Raw genomic sequence first — 20,764 nt, 5'->3', positions numbered from 1 at the left:
GAAAGCAGCTTCCAGATCTGGTGGTAACAGAACTAAAGTAATACAGATAAATAACAAGTATGATCGGAGCTATTATTCTCTTAAAAGTTGGTATTATTTTTTACATCTGTGCCTTTCTCACTGAAAACTCCACTAAAATCAGAGAGACAGTAGGAAAAAAAAAGATTCAAAAAGATAAGGAATACAGATGAACTTTCCATTTGTGTAACCTTTAGAGAGGGAACCCTCCCCCCCCTTTTTTTTTCTTTTTGAACTTAAACTCTTGAGTCTCTGGGCATCCTATTTAACATTCAAGAGTGATTTAATACTCAGAACTCAACACAAGCCTAATGAATTCCTGAGAAATTAGTGATACATTGTAACAAAACAACACAATCAGGAACTCATCTATGAGCCACCTGAATTCTCATATGCGGATTACAGTAGAAGTCACAATACACATACTGTAATTGTGCAAACCATCATGGCAATAAAGAGAAGATACTAAGTGAGACACCAAGGCAATCATTTTATTACAGAATATATTCAGAATACTAACTGAAGGAAACAATCCCTTTTCTTTCTCCCATTCTTATTCCTAGCAATTACATAATTTCGTGTTATTTTCCTGGTAAAACCACCCAGATTTAGACTAAGCTATCTATTTATTTTTAAGGAGGATAACTGCCTTGGGAAGGGAAGCGAGTGGGCGAAATCCTACCAGTGCAAGGGGCTGACATTTCTAAACACTTCCTACCAAGAACGCTAACTGTGCTTATCAGAACTTTAAGGTGAAAAAACACCCAAACCTCCTGATACTGCAAAACTGAGAACTATGCACTATATATATAGGTAGTTTCTTTACTCCTCAGATCCACTTGCTCATGGTCAATCAGGATATATTCCTAGGAATCCAAGAGATCTTGGATTCGTATTACTGAGGGTTCTATATGTTACTGGTCATAAGAGGGCCTGTGATCTTTTATGGTGTACAAGTAGTGTTGAGTTCCCTGCCGTGTTCACATAGCGAGGACCTCCTGCATCAGCTGTGATGATACACCTTTCCCAGAATGTATTCAGTTCAAAACTTGAAAATTTAGGCTGGTTATGCAAAGTGAAATTACCCAGCGTGAAGCCTGAAGTTTAAAAGCATTGTACATAGATTGTTCACAGCTTGTATTTTCCATATGTATTGACTTTTACCCTTACCAGGTAGATATCTTGATTGTCTTAGATAGTACTGTTTTGCTGATGAATTTGATCTTCCAGAATCATTTGTCTTCAGAACCTTATTTTCCCCTCCTGGCTGGATATAGCATGAAGCTTTTGGTTCTGGCACACTGAAAAATCAAAATGTTCAAACAATGCGACCAACAACTCCAGCTCAGAATACCACAGGCTGACCCTAGCTTGAAGAGTACTGTGCTCTTCTCTTATCCTGCCTTCATCAGAAGAACTTATTCTCACAGAAAGTAACAGCCAAATCTCATATCTCATGAGAGTTTGACCTGGGACTTCAAAGAAAAAAAAGTGCATCCAACACTACTGAATAAAAGCAAATGTGGATAACTGTAGCAGAACTTTCCCTAAGTTAACTGGGAAAGGAAATGAAGTTAGTATATCTGATTTTAGTAAAACACAGTTTCTTCATAACATGACAAACACCTAAACCATACAGTGCCTGAAAATAAATTTAATTCAGTTTGGATATTACTGGTGCTATATCAACACCACACCCAAAGCTGGTCTGCTCATACAGCTCTTTGCATTCCTGCAGACATTTGGTGACTTAAATTTTAGCTGATTTGTATTAATCAATGTATAAGTCTGCTGGAAACTGTTTACTAAAAAAATACTCATTTTATAATTATAGGACTTACCTAAAAAGACATTCCTTGTTTTTCTTTTCTTTTAACAGTGCAATGCTAGGCTTCTTTGAACATGACATCCCAAATTCGGTGTCATCCAAGTCATCCCAGCTATCCACAGCTTTTACCAATGTCTGACCCCACCGTCTTCTACAGCTTTTAGGACCTGCACCATTCTGAGAGCCACTAGCTGCTTGTTTCTATTTTAAATAGGAAAAAAAAAAAGCTTCAATTCAATTCTAACGGTTTATATTTTGTAACTAGTTCACTTCCTGACTACCACTGAAGAACTTTGAGGGAATTTTTCCCATTGTGTTGTACCTATTTTGGTCACAATATTAGAATGATTTTAAGCACAAAACGCAACAATAATGCTGGCAGGTATTTTCAATGTAGCTCTTTTTTTGACCGTCTTCCTTAAATTGCTCAAATCTACCTGAAGCAGTGAAGTTAACGTTCTATTTGCAGACCCAGTTCAGTGCTCAGCCTCTCTCTACTTCTGGTATCTTGCTGAACCCATGCTCTCGACAGCAGTAGATAAACTGTCAAGAAGTCAGGCACAGTAGTGCAGAACATTCACAGCAATCACACTCAGGGTCTATTAATGCCAATTGCCAAGGCTCCAAAGTAAATACAGCAAATAACCGAAGTTAGTCATGACTTCCCATAACATTCTCTTCCAAAGAAATTATTAGATTTTAAAGCTGTCCTTTCATCTGACCGCAATTTGCTTTCCAATATTTTCTGAATACCTGTTACTTTTAACATGCCTTATATTTAAGTTCAGTGGGTATAAGTGGAAAGCAAAAAGTTAAATATTTATCTTGCTAAAAATCTTACAAGCTTAGGAGTTGAAGTGTTGAGTTCTATGTGATTACAAGTGTTGCTCACTTTGCAGCTATCTACTAGTAGCCAACAGGTGATAGTCATGGAACTACTGTCATAAACAAGACTGAGCTTTCTCAGGTATTTTCCTGCTTGTGGCAAGTGAAGTTCTCACTTTCCACTCCTCTACTGTACACTTTTTTGTGAATTTGTTTCTCAAGGGTCAATAAACAATAGTTGTTGTAACTACATTACTACATAAGCACATCAGTAAAGGCTATTATAAGTGAACACTCATTGTTACAAGCAATCTGTTCTTCTGATTTGCTGTAGAATTCCAGTAAGTAGCCATTTACAACATTGATTAGTCCCTAATAATCTATCTGTAGTTCCTCTAATAAAAAGTATGCCAATTTTCAAGGGATCCACTGGTTGAATATAGTATGAACTTTTAATAAAACCACCTAAGCATTTATTGAAGACAACTTACTGGGGAGGAGTTTTTAATGATAGTTGGAAAAAACGGCTGTGCCTGTGGCTGCTGCTGTTTTGGTACTTGCTGGTTAGCTGTATTCTGAGGCAACTGAATTTGCTGGAGAGGCTGGTGGTTAACCTTTGACAGGGGCTGTGGCTGTGTTTTGTCAGGTACATCAGGTGAAGACAGAGGTTCTGGCTTAGATATAGCTTCTGGCTTGGATACAGCTTCCAGTTTAGGTAAAGCTGGCTTTGGCTCTGTTGGCTGAACTGGTTTAATAGGAGTCTGCTTCTCCAGGTACTGTGGAGGAGGTCCTAAAACTTGGCCAACTTGAAAGTAAGGGTGCTTCAAAGCCTGGAGAAGAAGATACGCTAATTTTACTTCAAAAAGTTGACTTTGGTAACCTCATCAAAGATCTAAGCAGGTTTATGAAGCCTTCGAGCAAGCTCTACAGCACAAATGCAAGATGGATGCATAAGGATATCATATGTAAACAGTGCGCATTGATAACTGTCAGTTGTGTATTTTAAACTCTTCCCATCATGTAATTCATGTACAGGTGATCCACCTTACTGTTACAGCAGTCATGCTTGCTCTTTCCCTCCTTTATTTCCAGGTTTTGTACAGTTGTGTTGTTCTGAGGTGCATTTTACATTCAACACTATTCTATACTCATACAGTAACAAATTTCAGTCTTATAACAGGTAGTCTCCACTACCTTTACCACATGCTTTATTATGTTTCCACTGCTCACTATGTTTTGGCAACTCTATGAACAGCTTTTTTTATTTTTTTAAATTTAAAAAACCAAAAACTCCCCGGAAGTGTGATGATTCCCCACTTAATATTAATGCATGGGTTTTACAATTAGACGATGGTAACAAACAAAGTTTCACCTTCATTTTCTTATCACCAGCTCTCCCTGTTTTTGTTTTGCTTTGAAGTACATTCACTGTGCTCGCCGTGCCTCCACGGTATTTATCACGAAACTACAGTGTCTGTCTTCAGGCAGATGTGTATTTCATTCTTTTTCTCTGACCTTTTCATGTCTGCTGCTAGACGCACAGCACAGACATACCTTACTAACACAGCTCCTCCTGTATCACACTCTGCTACTCCTTCTGGGTAGGATCCTACTCTTTGTTAGTTCTCAAAGAGATATTTTGCCTCAGCTGCACTTGAGAATTGCTGTCTTTGTACACATTTCCATGTATGTGCATTAAAGTCTCCCTTTTGATTGTGGATTACACAACTGCTGCAGCTGCTTCCTTGGCAACTCACTTGGACAAAAGCTGGTTATTTGCTTTCATAAAGCACCATGCAGCATTCTGTGTAGAGATATATAGCACTAGACTACAGTTAGATCTCAGTGACTGTAAAAATACACACGCTTTATAAAGTGGAGAGAAATGGTTGCTCTACTTGGTACCATCTGCTTAACCACTTCTGAATCACTTACATCCACCGAGGATAACTTGCAATATGTGTTTTTTCTTTCCCAACCGTACTCCATCTTTATACCTTCTAAATAGGATTGCATTGGGTATGAATAGTCAAAAAAAAATAATCAGTAGAATGTAACCATCTTTGGTACTTGAAATATGGTTTTTAAAATTAACTTTGAAAAAAACTGTGACCTTTGTGACCTATTGGTATGTTCTTCACAAAGTTCTTTCCTTAGCACTTGGTACAGGTCACATCTCCAAGTAAAAATAATCCTTAGTCCTTCCATACTGCATTCCACCTGCAGCTTCACAAAAAACGAAGCTTAATTTCCAATATGTCTCTTCATACAGATGGGGGAGGAAAAAGGTGGTGGCAGAATTGACTTATAGTGACAATTCAGGAAACTTGCAGCTCAGATTTTTCTCTATCCTGTACAGAAGACGTTTTAGAACATGCCAATATAGAAGACAACACTGCAGAAATAAATGAAGAGTTTACAATGTCTGCTGAGCCAGATTTAGAACTTTCTCTCCTGACTACTCAGACTCATTCCCACCAAAATGTTCAAAATGAGATGTTTCTCTTGCCATCAGTATTATGACAGCCTACAATTTTTTAAACAATGCAAGAAAATTTAGTCTTATACTTAATTTGGGTGCTCAGACCTGACTGGCTGTAGGTCTCTTCTTTGGATTCCAGTTCAGCATATCACTCATAAGCTGTATTGCTTCATTGCTTGCATTTGGGATCAGAGTTTTTAGGCTTATAGGGACACATTGTGGGAAACGGAAATTCATGGCAGAAGCAAGGTGGTATCCTTCTGGCCAGTCACTCTGTTTCAAAGGAAAGAAAAATGAGTACCAAAAAAGAACCAAGACTATATACCTTTGAGATATTAGATAAAATTTAATTTTATGCAGCTTGAGTCATGCTTGTTCTGCAAAGCTCCTTCCTATATAGTGGAGAACAGGCATCCCTATTTTCCATTACAATTGTTACACCACCAGCGAACGCAGCATCAGTCTCCAGTGGTAGTCCTCCTCAAGCTCTCCTGTAGGTAAAGGTGGAACTGTCACTGTGGATACCACTCTTGGACATATTCTATATGAAGGAGGAGAGAGTACAGCAGTACCAGGAGCAGTACAAGCATCCCATTTACTACAGAAATGAGCTCAAACAGCTGATTTCAACATACCTTCTTTATGGAAATAGAGGTGAGGCCCTTCCACCGAGCATACCATGGTTGTGTAAGCATGATACAGCCTATACAATGTACCACTGATTCCACTATTAAGATAGTCCATGAACAAATTACAACTAGACACTATTGCAACAGAAAAAAAAGCCATGACCACTAGATGAATTTGGTTTTGAGTGCTTAACTTCCCAAAAGTAAACCCTGAAGTCCTTAGTTGCTTCATAATTGCATTGTTTGAATACAGAATCACAGGAATTTCAAAGACCTCAAGAGATCATCTAGTCCATGCCCTTGTCCCTTCCTGACAGGCATTAGTCTCAAAAAGCTTGCAGTTTCTGGCACTCCACAGCCACTATAAAGAGTCTATTCTAGAGCTTAATCCTCCTCATGATTAGAAAAATGTAGGTTTCTCTTGTGACAATACAGGACCATTGCCAAATGTGCTGTCATCCATGGATACCAAGAAAGACTATCTCCTTCTTCTCTCTAGAACAGACTTTTTATACATTAGAATACGTATTTCTTCTATTTTCTTCCAGTCTTCCTTTCTATAGGCTAAAGAAACGTAAACAATTAAATTCCTGGGTCTAGGCTTTTTAAGTTTCTCTTCTTCTCTGGACTCTGATTTTTCTCTCCTGAAAGGCAAAACTTATAACTGGATATAACACAGCAAGTGGAACAGAAAGATTAGTTCATATGTCTGTGGACAATACTCCTTTCTCTACACACTCGTATGGTGTATGTCTTTGTGGCAAAAAATACTGTTGACGTATAAAGCACTATATAGCTCCTACATCCTCTTCTACAGATGTGTTAGTTATCCGCAGATATTTATGCGGCTGATTATTCTTGCTTAAGTACAGCGCTCCACACACTACTAAAGGGATTTTTTTTAAAAGCTACCTCTCTAATTTTATAAGAAACTCTGAATTCTAATCTTGACTCAACTTCTCTCTACTCAACCTGTCCCAGTCTGCTGTCTACCAACTTAAGTAGTAAGATCTATTCCATCAGAAGGCCTTTAGTACAATCTATCTCTCATTTTGAATGTGAACCCCTAAAGCTTACTCTCTAAATAAGGCTTTCAAAACAGGTATGCACTTACGTGGTTTGTTATATAAATATGCTAATGAGAATGTTATGAGGGACACTGTCAGAAGCCTTACTGAAGACAATGTATGATATTAGTGCTTCTCCTCTATCCACAAAGCTTGCTACACTGCTACAGTAGTACACTGGATTGATTTCATAGAATTTGGTGTTAAGATACCACGTTAGCCACTACTCAATCTTTTTATGTACATCAACAACTTACAGTTTTAGCTCTGTTAACAGAGTCTATGATAATCAAAGAACTCAAATATAATTATAAACCCAGCCTGGTTAAAGTAAGTCTCAAGACTTCCTGTGACTTCCTCTTCCACACCTCAGAGAATAATTTGTTCATTTAAATTAATGGAGGTAGGCTCTTTCCTCCTCTACGCCATCTCCCTCCTTTACTGGAGTCAGTGAAATTCTGTCTGCCAGAGGTAGTGATAAAGGAATGAATTAGAACAAAGTAGCAAGGGCTGAGTGTTGAACTGGTGAACTACAAGGATAGGGTGAAAACAGTACAAGTGCAAAAATGAAAAATACATTTTTATTTATAAAAAAATGAATTTGGAATTACTTAAAGTGCCATTGCCAACCTTCAACTAATGAAAATGCATTTCATTAATCTCTCCTTTTCACACTGTCATCAGTTTTTTCACTGAATTGGCATACTCTTAGTGCACCATCACGCCAGTACTCGAATGGTGCAACTTATTGCTTTATTTTTTTAATAAATAAAGGAACATTTTATAAATAAAGCAACTTCATTTATAAAATAAAGCAACATAGTTGCCTGTCACTATTTAAAAATCCCAAACTCACGGAAGTCATTAGTATGGTATTAAGGACTTAGCCAACGGAAGGTAAATTGGAATGAAAATAGCTTCCGGGCATAATTCCTGTAATTCTTTATTGCAGGATAATGTAATAAACAAAAAATATATATCTGCAAAAATTACTATTTGTAAAACTATCTGCAAAGCCAGACTATTAAAATAACTGCTGATGTTTTTTCAGAATGCAGAACAGTACTTCACTTTCAAGAAATGCATCATCTGTTGTGATAATTCCTATCATAATATTTAAGTAGTCCTACACGGTGATCTCCCTGAAGAATGCCTTAGCATTGTCATAAGCAGATAAAATTCCCAAGTCTGCCCAGCAGAGGACAGGGGCACAATGGAACTAATCACAGCTTCCTGATCCTAGAGGGCTGATTTACAGTCTCTCAACCCATAGGGTCTTTAGATGAGGCTGCAGTTTTCTCTGAAATACTCAGCTGGTAATGCTCCCAGATTACTCAAGCAATCAGCTTGGTAGTCAGGGAATAAGAGAGTGTAAACAGTCATGATTTCCTTCTGTTCAGCTCATTATAAGGTTAGAGAAAAGCCACAGCAGACACCTCAGCACTCCTCTACTACTACACACAGTGAAAATCTCTCTCTGATCTCTCTGCACTTCCAGAACTTGTTCATGCTATACATTGAAAGTGTTCCAGAAGCTAGTATGTTGCTCTTTCACAGATATTCTTAATATACATCAAAATGTTCTTCTTACTATCCTAGACTTGTGAGCTGCTTAAGAAACTTAATATCCATGTTTGAAAACTCAGGTCTTAAAATACTGCTCATATGCATTACTTCTGATGCATAATTGTCATATCAAGCACTGTTTTACACATCATAGCAAGTTTCAGTTAGTCCTCTGACCTCAATTTTCACTTCTACAACGTGTCATCTGTAACTCTCCACCTCTGACATTTTGTTCCCTGCTCTGTCATGAGTTTGCACCTCTTTCACAATATATTCTCTTGGATGTCCTCCCACCACTTCAAGCTCTGCATGTTCCTAACTAAGCTTAATATATTTCTGTTTAAGTTTTCTGTTCCTCACTTCTCTGTTGAAAACAGCTCCTTTACCGGACAAGAATTATGCTTTGTTTTATATCAGTAGAACACCAATCAAAATGTTTTTCTCTCCCACCCTTGGGTTTTCCAGATCTAGAGACTGTGTTCAGTCACTCATTTAACAAAATTCTGTTTGTGCCTATAAAGTACTGATAAGCATCTGCCATCTCTTGTTCTCCAACAAATATTTATATCATACAGTCTTTTTTTTGTTTATTCCAAATTTTGAAGGTAAACTTATTATTTTCTTGCATGTTCATGTATCCATTTGCTAAAACAACTTTTTAACTGAAGTAAATATAATTGCATATGTTTTTATATGCACTACCCAAACCTTCTTTGTAATTTTTAGTATTTAGTCCTTCCAGAAAATAATTGAAAATAATTGTTTCCTCTCTAAAATACTGCACATTTTTCCTCCATTATTTTTATTACTAATAATATTTTATGAGAGATCTGCATTTGAGATCAGTTTCCTTCATGCTTTCAAAATAAGAAAAGCATAATTTGTCTTATTTATCACAACTTCTATAAGGTCCAAATTCTGGGTACCAGCCTTGAAGGATTATACTTTGAGGAAAGAAAAGCAAACTGGCTGTGGCAAAATGAAATCCTGGGAGACGTCTGATTCTCTTTCCAATACACATAGTTTTAAAAAAAACTAAATTAAATTATTGTATCTGGCTTTCATCAGGGGAGAGCAAGGCTACGGTTTTATTTATGAAATGTTATGAAACACAACGGATGCTAATATACAACAAAAGACTAGCATTACATGCCTTAATGTCAGCTTAAAAGAAATACAATACAAATAAAAACAATAATTCATGTGTATGTTCTGAAACAGAGATAACATTCAAAGTTTTATAATAATTTCATTTAAATTTATTTTTTGTTTAAAATACTACTGTGTGATTTTTTCTAAAAGTCTTACCTTCTTCGGAGTCCCTAATACTTGGCAAATTTTGAAGATTTCATCTACTTCACTTGTGCCTGGGAAAAGAGGTCTTAGCGTGTACAACTCAGCCATTATGCTGCCAACTGCCCACATATCAATAGGTGAGCTATAAATAGATGATCTTAGCAAAACTTCAGGAGCTCGGTACCTGTAAGGATGGGAAGAAATAACAGATAAATTAAAATGGTAAAAGAAAGGTAATCAGTTAAGATAAAGTATTAATTTCTTAACATACATACCACCTGGTAGAAACATAATCTGTATAAGGTGGCTGAGATCTTAGTTCTCTAGCCAAACCAAAATCTGCTATTTTCACAAGTTCTGGTCCAATACAGAGAAGGTTTTCAGGCTTCATATCTCTATGAAAAAACCCTACAGAAGACCAGAGAGAAAAGAATATTGAATTATTGTGTCATCACTTCCTAAACAGCAACCTCTAACAGAGTAAACAAAAATTTACTTCAAGATGTTTTGGAAGAATATAGCTTTTCTTTTTTTTTTTAATTACAAATAAATGAATGGTAACCCTCCCCCCATGCAGCGCACATATTTTCCCTCCGGTGATTACTACACCAAGTGTTCTTAAAGTAACAAATGTAAAGTGTGTCACTAACACACTAAGGAAAATTAATTGGCTATTGCAGCAATAGAAAACAACAAACCCATTTCAGAATGAAGTCTTTTGCAAAAACTACAACTGCTTTGTCAGTTTTGGATAATGGAAATTTGAGCATCTGACACACTTACTTGATTTATAAAATTCCTTGAACAATTTTTAACTAGTTTATTTATCATTGTGACAACAATCTGCAGACACAGACATAGAGAAGATAGCAAAATTCTGCTCAGGAATGCTAATATTAGTAATACAGGCACATAAAGTTTCTTTAATATGATTACTGTTGGCTTGAGCACCTATACACCTGGACAGTGGTTAAGTCGCTAAGCCAATCAATTCTGCTGTTTAACTGGTATACACAATTTGTTATAATATAAACATAAATATAAATATAAAGGACTGAAAGGCCTTTGCTACAATAAAGCATTCCATCCCTGCATGCAGAAGTGGACAACCACTGTAAGAAATTGGCTGAAATTATTAGTGAAATGTAAATGTTCAAATTTATCATACCCGTCATTCCCAAACACTTAAGGTCAAAATAAAATATTAATATTGTAACTTCAAAATGGCACTTTTTCTTAAATTCTGATTTTCTCATTAATTTCATGTAGAAATGAGGAAGGAAAAGATGATGCTGATAATTAGAGAAAAGTATATGATCTTGATCAGAAAGACATAAAATGGCAATTTCTGGGTATTTGATAATACTGAACAGAACTAATAATTTATTGAATTCACCAACAGCCCTTTGCCAGGGTACCTAAAAGCCAGCGATCACTGGGAACACTGTCTCTTATTTAATTTTCAGCTAATATTTTATTGCCTTTGGAAATTTTTAGGGATTGTGTTGGGAAGGACAAGTACAAAATAGAAGTTGAGCAAAAGAGTAAATTACTACTTTTTTAAATGCAAAGGAGCTTAATGCCAGTATTTCAGAATGCAGTTTACAGATAGATATTAAACATGAGAATTAAAAGTTTTGTAAATGCTGTGAAACTTTTTGTTGTTGTGAACACACAGCATCTCTTATTTATACTGTACTTATAATTGCTAGAAAAGTCCTCTCTCTTACTATACTTATTCCAGATTGTATTTCATAAGGAGACTGTTTGAATTTCTTAGTGAACAAGTTATTTTAATATTTTTTTAGATGTAGGGTATCGTATTAGTTGTAATATCTCAAGACAGCAGAAACTGCCACCTGTAAAGTATCAATGCTCCTTACACAGATATTCTTGAGGAAACAGAAATGCATAGTGTAGCACAGCATACAGGTGTCTTTAGTTTGTTTATTTGTCTTGTAACTAAGGTGGAAAAAAGTACTGAACAGTGTATGACAAATATCCAATGCTTTCAAAAAGAAAGGAATATCTCATTACAGAAGAACAAGGTGTAACTTCAGCTATGATTTAAAAATGCACCATACTCGAAGCAGATAAGAATAATTTGTATTAGAGATATTAATAGCTATTTTAATTCATGTTATTACTGTGCATTATCTTATTTTCTAAAAAAAGTGCTACATAGCTAAATTCTAGTATGAAACCTACCGTGTTTATGGATAAAAGCCAGCCCTTGTAATATTTGATACATCATGTTTCTGATGACCGACTCGGGGAACAACTTGTTTCTGTGAAGGAACAGATGAACAACTTCACATAATTAAAAAAATGATGTATTTTCAGAACATACGTATTTCTTCATTTTGCACAACACATCATGAACAGATGAAAACAGACCCGTCAAGCCTTGCACACAAAGTAAGACATATGCAACTGGCTCATCCCAAAACTCACTTGCTGCCAGCCTTAATTTCACTCACTTGAAGTGCTGCAGAGGGACTTCCCTGCAGACAGGTTCATAATCCTATCTCACTGTAGCAGCTGGTTGGCCAGTAGTGTGCTTGACCAGATGAACATGGAACACACAGTAATGTAGCAAGGAAGAGACCGCACAGCACAGCACTGTGGTAGGTGTGTTACCCAGTGGTACCCTTAAAGGAACCCTGATTGAGAGCAGTGCTTCTCAGCTATAGGGAAAAATTGTGCTAATCTCTATCTTGGAATGCGAACCTAAGAGCTTTGCATGTTAGGAGATACAGGTGCATGACAGTGTCCAAAGGAAACACATGTCAAAGGCAAAAGAATTCAGCAAAGAAAAATGTTATTCAAAAGGCAGGTCCTGTTTCAAAGTCCACCTTGCAGGCTTGAACTGTTTGCCCAAGATTGCAACATCATAGTCCATATGTAGGTCTGTCTTAGGAGCATGCATGCATGTACACGCAGATGACCATCCCCACCCTAAGCCAAATCCATGACCAAAAGCAGAATGAACAGTTTATCCAATCCTTCATACATTAAAGTGAAGGCTAATAAAGAAAAAAAAGAGGTATTTGGAATTTCTCTCACGGCTCTACACACCAAAGACATGCAAACTATTGTGTTAACAACTGAACAAACTCTTATTTCCAAAAGCATTTACAATATCCAATATTGTAATGCAGAGCAATGCAGAATTCTACCCTCAGATAAGCAGGTGCAGTAACTCCTGTTTCCATCAGTGGGGCTGCAAGAAGAGCCAAACCCAGAAATTCCAATGTGTTCTTCAAGATAGCATGAGAACATTACAAAACGCATGACAGCACACTATGTGTTCTGTGAAAGAGACATACCTGTCCTTCATTAACTGATAGAGATTTTCCTTCATATATTCAAATACGAAGTAAAGGTGGTCATTTTCCCGTATAACTTCTTTCAATTTTATTACATTGGCATGATTTAGCTTCTTCAGAGACTGCAATAGAGCAAAATATGGCTTCAGATAACTTGACAGTGACTTTGATTCCTTATCAGAACTAAATTTTTAACATGTAACAGTTTCTAGCACAGAATTTACAAAACATGTCCATCTGATAGTCTGTATTTATCTTGCAATCTGTTTCAAAGAACAAGAAAATACATTTCAAATTAATTTCAATTTGAAAAGCAGCAACGATATTAATAGTTGTTTAAAACCTCTATTTCTAGGGATTATATCATAGCTGGGGTGAAGATCAACAGAAAAACCTAATTCCCTACAATGAAAGACAATTCTGAAGCTCTAACAGCTCTTGCTCACAGAACTGAATAAGAAAACCCAGCAATTTTTTTGTTATGAAACAAGGATTCTCTTACAGGTGTTCGTTTTGGAGATACTGATTATGTGCAATCTCCAGTAAGTTAAATTATGGATACCCAACTCCTTTGTTAGGGAGTTTTGTATATACAGAAAATCAGATAGCCCAAACATGGGATGACGTGGAATTTAAGCCCATCGTTTCAAGTGTTATTCTATCATTCGGCTAGCCAAAACTCCCAGTGCTTTCTACAAATGCTCCAAATACAAGATATAAGGGCTGGATATACACCTAGAAGGCCACCAGTAAAATGAGAGAGCAGGATGGTGAAACACAGAGACACCACCACCCCCCCAAAATCAATTTCTTTACCTTCTCTCAAAGACAAGAGGCTTGTATATGAGACATGGCCACTGCTTGAGAATATCGGGATATTCCACAAAGCAGGAGGAGCTCTAGGAGTGCCAGCAGCCCATGGTTTTGTGGAATCTGTCACCCCCATTAAAAGAGTTCACAGAGTTTGGCCTTATGCTTGGACAATGTAGACGCCTTTTTCCTTCACGCAAACCTAACCAGACACTTTATTTGAAATGTGGTATGTTCACCACTTTACCTTGACTTCTCTCAAATTCATACATTCATCCCACGAATAGAACTTTCTTTTCATTCTGAAATACAAGTCCGAGATAAAGTATTTTCAGTGAAGAGTGCAGAATGCTTTTAGAACAAAAAATCTAAACATGTTATTTTTCAAGTGTAGCATTAGCTGTATTTTGAACTCAATTTAAAACATTCTGGAACAGCCATCAGCAACATAATTAAAACCAAACTCAACTCTTAGAATCGCTAGAAATTTAAATTCACTGCAAACATATTCTTAGAGTGGTAGTTAGCCAGAGAGACCATGACACTCCAAGGTATTTACAGAAACATCAGGGACACAAAATCCCTTTGTATCACTTCAGTTGTGCTCTTAATAACAAGGAAAGCAACAGCGACACTGCACATAAAACATGGATATTTCAAACCAGGAAAGTCACCTCTTTGTGCCGAAGTTGCACATTCTAGGGAAACACAAAAGTTATATTTTTGAAATCTGCAAAGTATCTTGACTGCTTACATTATAATTTAGCATCTGACTTGATCAGTCATTTTTACAAACCTGTTCCAACTTATTAAAGACCAAATTAAAATACTTTTCTTTTTTTCAAGCAATACTCATACATACAACAGTCTCTAACTAATCGTTACATATAATGGTGTAATAGATTTATTTGTAAGTCTTGCAAAGATACAAACATGGGTATTCAGTGTTGCTCAGATCTTAGGAGGCGGCCGTGAATGTCATGTTGTTTGCTGTGTTTCTGTAAAATTCTAGCAACTAGAGCGAAGAGATTCAAACCCAAGATTTTCATTTAAAATAAATGTATCTTCAAGCAAAACTGTCCCCTCTCAAATCCCAAACTTAAAAATCACACAAAGGAATTCCAAATCCTAAAATCATGAGAATGAAAAACACTTCCCACAAAATATTGTTCCTTTTGTCTAAAAATAATTGAAAGAATCAATTGCAGATTTTTTTAAGCTTAGATTAATATCATTAATTTAGGTAACAGTACTAGAAGTATATGCAGAAACTGAAATTCTCAGAAATTCTTAAAACACAAGTCAGTCAGTTATATCACAATTATCTTCCTGCAGTAAATCCACAAGTGGAGAAGAAAAGTCTCAGTGACATACAATTTCTGGTATTTCAACTTATGCTTTACATCCTGCTTGCAATTCTGTAGGAATAGAATGGGAACTTCCTCACTTCTCTAGTACAACTTTTGTTGTTTTGTAAGTAAGACAACGCTGACGATTATGCACAATACAACTTTATTAGATCCAAGGTGAAAACCTTTATTTACCTGACCGGATTGTTACCTGGTATTTATCACTGTAGGAATAATTGAAAATTAACGCAGTACCTAAAAAGATTTGGGGGTGGGAATGTATTTCAAATCTACTTATTAAGATGGGTATTCTTACAATTGATATAAATAAACTCCCTAGTTAATCAACTGCACAGTTTTGCTTTGGTACTAGCCTAACAACATTTTTAGAAGTAAGCATGATCGAACTGAAGAAAAGCAACATGCAATTTTATAAGCCAAGACAAATTAGTAACTTACACAAACCGATGGGTCTCTCTATTGATCTGTTAGCTGAAGTCTGACCCACAATCTCCTTGTTAAGCATCTTAAGTAAAAAATTTCATTTTGTTATGTTAATTTCCTTAAAAAGAAAAGGGACATTTCTTTCTATTCTACACAGACGGCAGACAACAATAAAGTTAAAAGTGAAAATCTTTTGCAGGTACCTTTACTGAATTTAGATGTTACATACCTTTTGATAGCCACAAGTTCTCCTGACTCGTTGCTCTTCCCCATCAACACGCTGCCATAGGTGCCATCACCTAGTTGTTTCATGATTGTGTAACGGTTCATTTTTCTTTTCTTGAAGACTCAGATAGCCAAAAGCTCATGAAATTTTGAATGTCTTCTGTTTTGTTAAAGGATTCTCTGCTCTTCAATTTTCTCAGACAAATTTTCTTCCAGACTGTTTTATGTTGGTAAATGTCTTTTCATAACAGAGCAGGACATTCACTAGTCTCCTCTAAACTACAGCTACTTTGAGATCCAGATATAAAGTTCAAGAGACAGAACATGGCCATTCTCACACAGATCTTTAAAATAAAAAAAAGGGAAATATGTAATTTTACAGTATTTTAGGAAGGAGACACTCTACTATTTGTATCTAACAACAAAAAACCCCAGATCTATATGTGTTCTTTAAATAGAACACTTCAGTGTAAACTAGTTCCTTTAAATCCTTCAAGCTACAGAAGGTGCCTAGTCTAGGATTAGGGTTAGAGTAAGCAGGGACTGGAGAATCAAGATTACTGTCATAATTCCCTAGAACCAGAGAAGTATGTTTAAGGATGGTGTCCTCTGATGGAACTCCTTATTCTTAATTTGCAGACAGCAGCAAGTTCCTGATCCGTTACAAAGGCAGGGCTGAAGTTTGGGAAAACAGACAGAAGAACCTAAATTTTGCACAGGATGCTATGGTAAACCTGGGGTCTGAATGCCGTGTTTTGGATTGGTAGTGCAAGCAGGCTCACTATGCTTAAAGTTAGTGAGGAAGGGAGGTAGAAGAAGTGAGATAAATGCTGCATTCTTTGCCAAGGTAAATCAAGCTGTTTTAAATATACTTGGAAATATTGCTCTGAAGTTCACAGAATTCTTAGTCTATAGCCACAGTTAGGATTAGGCACAGTAATGGTTGAAGAGTTAAGTTTATTGTTCAGTTGTACAAGGCCTGCAGAGAGAAGTATAGAGCTCACATGCGTTGATATGGAAGACTAGATCTGAATTAAAATTTGAAAAAGAATTTGTATTAAACAATGTTGAACCTTCATCTTTTAATGTAGGTAAACCTTAATTTGAATACTGATCCAAACTTGAATCTGAATCCTAGCTTTCATTATACACAATGCTAGCTGGCACCAACACTTCAGATGAAAGCCAGTTCCCATAGGTCCTACACACAAATCCTAATTCTACCCTTAGCACTGGCTGCCTACTAGACACAATCCTAAAAACTGATGCCGAGGTACTTAGGCAAACTCACAGTAGTCATCTACTTATTTATGCAGGCCTAGAAAAACTAACCATCAATCCCTGTACCATTTACTCACTGTACCCCAAATCCTTAAACACAGACAATTGACTGCTAACCTAATTCCAGCATTATCTCTACCTTTTGTCTCTGCTGTCTGAAAATGCAAAATAAAGCTCAAATCAATGGGCGTCCACTGTCAGCCTACCTTTATAGGAGATGCAGAATTCACATGCAACTCTGTAGTCCTTATCCTTATGCCAGAATTAGCTACAGGCTGGTAAGGCTGTCCAAACAGATTAAGGAACTCAAAGTCAGCTAGTAACAAGCCTCAGGTCTGAGATTTACAGGCCTGGCAAAATTCAGCAATAAAACTGGCCTCTTATGAGGCTACTCTTATGAGTAGACTAGCCTGCTGTGTAAAGGAAACATCTACCTAGTCAATGCATTGATGTTTCTAAGCTGTTATTACTTGAAATGCTGCTTCCTTGGAGAAGTAACATGCACCTTGTTACTCCTTGTTGCTCCTGTTACCAGGGAGGAATCTTAGATCAGCTGTCAAGACACCAGTAACAAGTGACCTAGCGGACATCTCAGTTTATAATCTTTGCACCAGACAACCACCAGTTTGACAGCAAAATATAAAGACGTTTTTATCCAGCCCCCCGCAAAGCCATTGCTAAGTAAAATAAGCTAGCTGGTTAATAGGGTATTCTGTAACAAAGCTAAAAACAAGATTAACAAAAAGTAAAAATCATAGACACTTAGAATTATGATTGGGTTTTAAATTGGACTTTCATATATTTAAGGCTATTGTTTTTCTCAGAATTCAGCTTTATATCTTACTCCCCAAAGTGCCTGCATGCACTCTAGTCTTTAATACCTTGACTCTTTAATACCACGTCTTCAACAAGACTATTTGTTGACTCTGTAATAAGCAGATGATCAAGCATTTATACCAAGTTAAGATACATGCTCATATCTTGCAATAACTTTCTGAAACTATTCTAATACACATTTTAAAACACAGCATCTCCATCTAAAGCATCAGCAATGATAAAATGCATATGAATTTTCTGTATAGGTATACACAGGCACATAACAAGTGAAATTAAATGTAACAGGATTTGGGTGCCCGCATTTCTCTGTTTCAACAAATATTGTTGTACATTGTTTAGGACTTGGTTTTTGGAGGGGATTCAGCAGAATATGCCGAAGATGTCCCTAGCCCAAACTCCTAGCATTACATACAATAAAAATTTGGAGAAGTCACAAGCATTTCATGCCCAGCCTTTTGCTCTCTAATGAAGTGAACCAAAATATCAAGATGCAAGCCTCTGTATTTGCAATAGACAGACCCCGATCTAGACAAAAACATCAAGTTTTGACCTTTAAGTAATCTTTAAGTAATTTTGGTGCCTAAATCCTATCAGCTTTCCAAGCAATTTTTGGAGTGTAAGTTAATCACATACTTTTACAATTATTCCTTTTGTCCAATTCTATTTTTTTGGCATGTGCACTTGCAACAGCATCACATAAAGTGTTTCTTCCCTCCAGAAGCCCTTTGTAGTGTAACATCACAGACACAATGGTGCATTTTCTCTGTTTTGTAATATATTTTATTGCCTTATTCTTTTTCTGCTGTATACTGTAATTTTCAGGGTATGAAAACAATCAAGTAAAGTACAGATATGTCAGCACATGCCTTCAGTAGTCAAATAGAAGTGTCAAAATCACCCTACAGAAATGCATAAAACTAGGTGTGGAAACTACGTACTCTGACAACAGTATTTATGTACCATCATACGCACCACATACATTCACCACCACACTGATGCACGCTAGGCCATTCCACTAACGACTCCCACAAAAGAGTTGCCTTGCCTACCCACAGTTAATAAAAAAGGCAAACGAGGGAACTCGTCTAGTGAGACGTCACCAACTGAGAACCAAATGCAGTGAAAAGAGGACTGCAGGTGTCACACTCGACTCTAAGCTCTTCTCCAACTTTTTAGAGAATTCCTCCTTCATACTGAAGTACCTAAAAAAATTGATAGAGTTTTGTGGACAACTAAACAGTCAATTTTATGGCAATGCTATGGCACGCAATAGTCCCTAAGAAATGCTGGAGGGTGACAGAGGTTTGCTGACCAAGAAGTACAGCAATGGATCTTGCAAGATTCTAACTGCCACTGTCCACCAATACTAGAATAAATAAGGCTGCCGAGCACATGTGTTCATCAGCCTGGTGTGACACTGGGGCCAGGAGCTTCTTTCGCTCTTACTGGAATTACACAGCACGATGCGTTAGAATGTAAATGATCTAGAGATTCATATTTCACTACAACAGACTTTTGCACACTTTGTACTTGCACCACACATACCCAGCTCAGGTGTGCAGTTTTTCTCTCTGCGGTCTCTATTTTTTTTTCAAATTTGCAGTTCAGTTTTCTATTTTGTAGCAACCTGGGGAAAAGCAAGGCCTCAGTCTAGCTTTTCTAGTGAACGCAAGCCTCTGAAGTGGCCTTTCCCATCCTAAAGCTTATATATTACTTCCTCAGTGATATGAAGCACTAAAATATAAGATTGTCATAATAGCTCCCAAAGTGAAAAGAGAAATCCTACTGTACATAACAGCTTGTTTTATACTCCTAACGACATAGTGCCTGTAATCTCTTCACACAGGATTAAGGAAGCATTAAAGCAGGGGACAAATAGAGGACAAAATACAATACCTTGATAGAACCTGGTAATTTATACCAATTTAGAGAATCTGAATAAGTACTAAATAATTGAAGCAAATTTTCACTTTTGCTATATTACTGGTATTATATTTAAGCACTAGCAACAATTTTAAATTATTTTAGATGTCTGATTTACATTTCAAAATTTAATGAATAACAGCAAGTCATCTGCATTTATGCTGCACAAGTGTTATGCATTACCGGAAGTTTTACATTTGCACCTGAAACAGGCTGCTCTCAAATTAAAATAAACTAGCACATATGACCTGATAAAGGCCACACACACAGATAAGCAAAACATAACCCAATTTGACCAATCTGCTTACAGTAACTGCTGAAATCACCAAAACCGTTCACAGAGCATAGTACTACTCTCAATGATCAAACCCGGCAGTATTGCAACAGTACAGAATGTACACTGATACAAATTCTAAAAGTTAAAAAAACATAACCCCACCCACAAACCAAGAAACAAATTGTTGCTATAAGAACCTTCTTTGTAGTGTCTGTATATTACTAAAGCTGACAGTAATTGGGTCCCATGAAGAGGTGGATCCAATTCTTGAGATTAACTACAAATCCATTACTCTAATCAAAGACCAGCTGTTATTTAAAAGCATGACTGCTCAGCTGCAAATAAGAAGTTAACAACATTGACCCTAAGTATTTGTACCTTCAAATAAACTGCATTAAATATTTTTTTTCCCAAAAGTCTCTTCAAAAGCATTGTTTCACTTATTTGTATCAGGCATTCAGGACCGGGCATGTAAAAAAAGCAGGAACTCCAGTTTGCTGGAAGTATTTTCCTTCATTTTGTTCCCAACCAGCTGTGGTTTCAAACCAAAATGATTCACGCCACGTTTTTCAGGATAG

The 20,764-nt window shown here is 36.6% G+C and overlaps 1 protein-coding gene across 5 annotated transcripts in view; it reads right to left on the bottom strand.

Annotated features, from left to right (window-relative positions):
* Positions 1-20,764, bottom strand: part of MAK (male germ cell associated kinase) — a 31,967-nt gene that overhangs the window by 10,282 nt on the left and 921 nt on the right. For 4 of the 5 annotated variants that reach the window (XR_012659058.1, XM_075084062.1, XM_075084065.1 and 1 more), the window contains exons 2-11: positions 15,873-16,212; positions 14,098-14,152; positions 13,041-13,162; positions 11,920-11,999; positions 9,987-10,119; positions 9,724-9,895; positions 5,259-5,426; positions 3,163-3,501; positions 1,860-2,047; positions 1,189-1,319 (exon numbers count right to left, since the gene is read on the bottom strand). Coding sequence is in view for 4 of the 5 variants with exons in the window: in XM_075084062.1 (XP_074940163.1) it covers positions 1,189-1,319; positions 1,860-2,047; positions 3,163-3,501; positions 5,259-5,426; positions 9,724-9,895; positions 9,987-10,119; positions 11,920-11,999; positions 13,041-13,162; positions 14,098-14,152; positions 15,873-15,973 (1,489 nt within the window). In the remaining variant the exon portion in view is untranslated. Of the gene's footprint in view, positions 1-1,188; positions 1,320-1,859; positions 2,048-3,162; positions 3,502-5,258; positions 5,427-9,723; positions 9,896-9,986; positions 10,120-11,919; positions 12,000-13,040; positions 13,163-14,097; positions 14,153-15,658; positions 15,726-15,872; positions 16,213-20,764 lie in introns of those variants that run through there. The other variant, XM_075084066.1, reaches the window with a different exon arrangement.

The sequence above is a fragment of the Phalacrocorax aristotelis genome, chromosome 2 (assembly GCF_949628215.1).
Source record: "Phalacrocorax aristotelis chromosome 2, bGulAri2.1, whole genome shotgun sequence".
In the NCBI taxonomy this organism is placed as follows: Eukaryota; Metazoa; Chordata; class Aves; order Suliformes; family Phalacrocoracidae; genus Phalacrocorax; species Phalacrocorax aristotelis.
This window is presented reverse-complemented; position numbering and strand designations above follow the sequence as displayed.